Source organism: Siphateles boraxobius, unplaced genomic scaffold (assembly GCF_051911475.1).
Source record: "Siphateles boraxobius isolate OS27281-9 unplaced genomic scaffold, OSU_SipBor_1 115, whole genome shotgun sequence".
NCBI classification, from domain to species: Eukaryota; Metazoa; Chordata; class Actinopteri; order Cypriniformes; family Leuciscidae; genus Siphateles; species Siphateles boraxobius.
Genome location: NW_027508717.1, coordinates 626,530 through 629,234, shown reverse-complemented (window position 1 = coordinate 629,234; position 2,705 = coordinate 626,530). Strand labels below are relative to the sequence as shown.

Here is a 2,705-nt window from a genome sequence, read left to right as displayed (position 1 = left end):
GGCTTCCATATCATTGCAACATAATCCTGCATATCAAACTCTTGAGTCAGTCTGAATACACGTCTGTTGCCATGAGAAATCCAAGATGTGTGTGTTTTTTTTTTAAAAACAATCCAGAATAGCCAAAACATCCACTATTATATTCACATAATGAAGCTTAAAACAAAGGCTGAACTCTGAACGGCAGAAATAGTACTAGTAAATTATTCTGAATTCAGCTCAATATGTGCATTCTATATATGTTCAAAAAGGGTGGAAAAACAAGGAAAATTGAATCTTAGGAACAAATGGAATCACCTAGTTGCATAAACTCCACACTCATACAAGTCTGGAGAATCATGACTGTTAATGAAGAGGGAGGGATTATCATTAATTAGCCAAAGTCTGTAGAGTTCAAAAAACCCCGAAGGGCAGCATCCCGGCAGTGTGACTAGCTGTTGAACAATGGCAGGAAGTTGGGGTGCTGTTCAGTCTCTGGCACTTTGTATTTGGTTCTGTGCTTTCTGTCATGCTGTTCCAAAGTGGAGTGATCTGCCCCAGAATCCTCAAGCTCTGATGTTCCAGCAAACTGAGCAGCGGATTCAGAAGCCAGTTCAACAGCAAGCTAGTCAATGGTTTCCTCCGCAGGTTCAAAAGCCAGTTCAACAGCAAGCTAGTCAACAGTTTCAACAGTCAGTTCAACAAGCAGGTCAACAGTTTCCTCAGTCAGTTCAACAACAAGCTAGTCAGCAGTTTCAGCCTAAGCAGCCAGTGGCAAAGGCAGAGCCCCTTGACAAGTGTACTGTAGCTGATTATGAGCAGATCCAATGTGGACCACCTGGTATCAGTGGTGCTGAGTGTGCTGCTATCAACTGCTGCTTTAATGGCCAGCAGTGTTACTATGGGAAGGCAGGTAAGAGTGTAGAGGCATTCATGTTAAACTGATCCTCCGCAATAACCTGCTCTTGTAACTCGTTCCAGTGACTGTCCAGTGTATAAGAGATGGGCAGTTTGTGGTAGTGGTGGCTAGAGATGTTACGCTGCCTCGATTGAGCCTGGATTCAGTCCGTCTCCTGGGTGGAAATGATCCAGCTTGCAGTCCTGTGGGATCCACACCTTTCTTTGCTATATACCAGTTCCCTGTCACTGCATGTGGCACAAGCATGATGGCGAGTAGCTGCTTGTGGTTTTGTTCTGCATGGCTTAGAACGGATTGGATGCCAACAATGTTACTATTTGCAGGAGGATAGTGGATATCTGGTGTATGAAAACAGAATGACCTCCTCATATGAAGTGGGTATCGGACCACTTGGTTCCATCACGAGGGACAGCCATTTTGAGTAAGTGATGTATGCTTTATCATAAATGGGAATCATTGACAAATGCTACAAGCTCACTGTTTGTTGTCCAGGCTTCTCTTCCAGTGTAGGTACTCTGGTACCTCTGTGGAAGCTCTGGTTGTGGAAGTCAACACCGTTCCTCCACCCCCACCAGTAGCTGCTCCTGGACCCCTCAGGGTGGAGCTTAGACTGGCAAACGGACAATGTGTCACCAAAGGCTGTGCAGAAGGCAAGCGTATGTCCCAAGTATTCCTAAAGCCTTTCTAAAACTCCAGTTTCTAGTTAAACACTGCATTCTTCCTCAGGGGACGAGGCGTACACGTCCTACTACAGTGATGCTGATTATCCAGTTACAAAAGTCCTGCGGGAGCCTGTGTATGTTGAGGTGCACATTTTGGAGAGGACCGACCCCAACATTGTCCTGATGCTAGGACATTGCTGGGCCACATCAACCCCCAGTCCACTCAGTCTACCCCAATGGGATCTTCTAGTTGATGGGTGAGTAAGGCAAGTCTTTATCCATCTATTGTGCTGGAAGGCATTTCTGACTGCCTCTTTGCCTTTCAGATGCCCTTACCAGGATGATCGTTACCTGACCACATTGGTTCCAGTGGCTGGATCATCTGGTCTTCAGTTCCCGACCCACTACAAGCGCTTTGTTGTGAAGATGTTCACATTTGTAGATCCAGCATCACTGGCTCCTCTGCAGGAAACCGTATGCTCTGCAGCCTTACCTCAACCCTTATATTAGTGCTTTTTACAGTGAATTCTATGGCTTAACCCTTTGCCCCTCTGTTAGATCTTCATCCACTGTAGTACAGCGGTGTGCCATCCCTCCTCTGGCTCCTGTGAGCAAGGCTGCAATAGGAAAAGTGAGTGCTTGCTGGAAGTTGACTTCAGGAACTGAGAATTTATTTAAATGCCCCTCATGCTTGTACCACTTTTTACAGGAAGAGAAGCGAACGACAAGACCATCTCTAGTGGGAAAACTGTGGTGTCTAGTGGAGAAGTTATCCTGGTCAAGTGAATTTTAGTGTTTTAATAAACTTCATGAAACTCAACATGTTTCTCTTTGGTTGTCATTTCTGACTGGAGTTGGATGTTTCATGACTGTTCTCTGTTTGACTTCTAGGGCTGCACTACTAAACCTCTTTCTTTGGTGCATTGAGATTCTTGATTTGAACTACTTGAACTAAAAGAACCAAGTTTCTGCCTAAGCCATTTAACTTTACTATTTGCCAATTTCTAGTTGTTAACTTGGGCCCCTGTTCATGTTTCACATATCAAATTTTGGCTTTACATATGACTTTATGGCTGGACTAGCATAACTGCATCTATTGATGCCCAAACCCCTCTAAGGTCACGCAAGTACAGAATCATATCTTG

The 2,705-nt window shown here is 44.7% G+C and overlaps 1 protein-coding gene across 1 annotated transcript; it reads left to right on the top strand.

Annotated features, from left to right (window-relative positions):
* Positions 1-1,605: 1,605 nt before the first annotated feature.
* On the top strand, positions 1,606-2,346 carry LOC143707128 (zona pellucida sperm-binding protein 4-like; the record flags this gene model as incomplete). The annotated part of the gene is made up of 4 exons (XM_077199888.1): positions 1,606-1,817; positions 1,887-2,034; positions 2,119-2,191; positions 2,270-2,346. Coding segments are annotated over 4 exons (510 nt in total), but the record flags the coding sequence as incomplete, so codon positions are not given.
* Between the last annotated feature and the right edge of the window lie 359 nt (positions 2,347-2,705).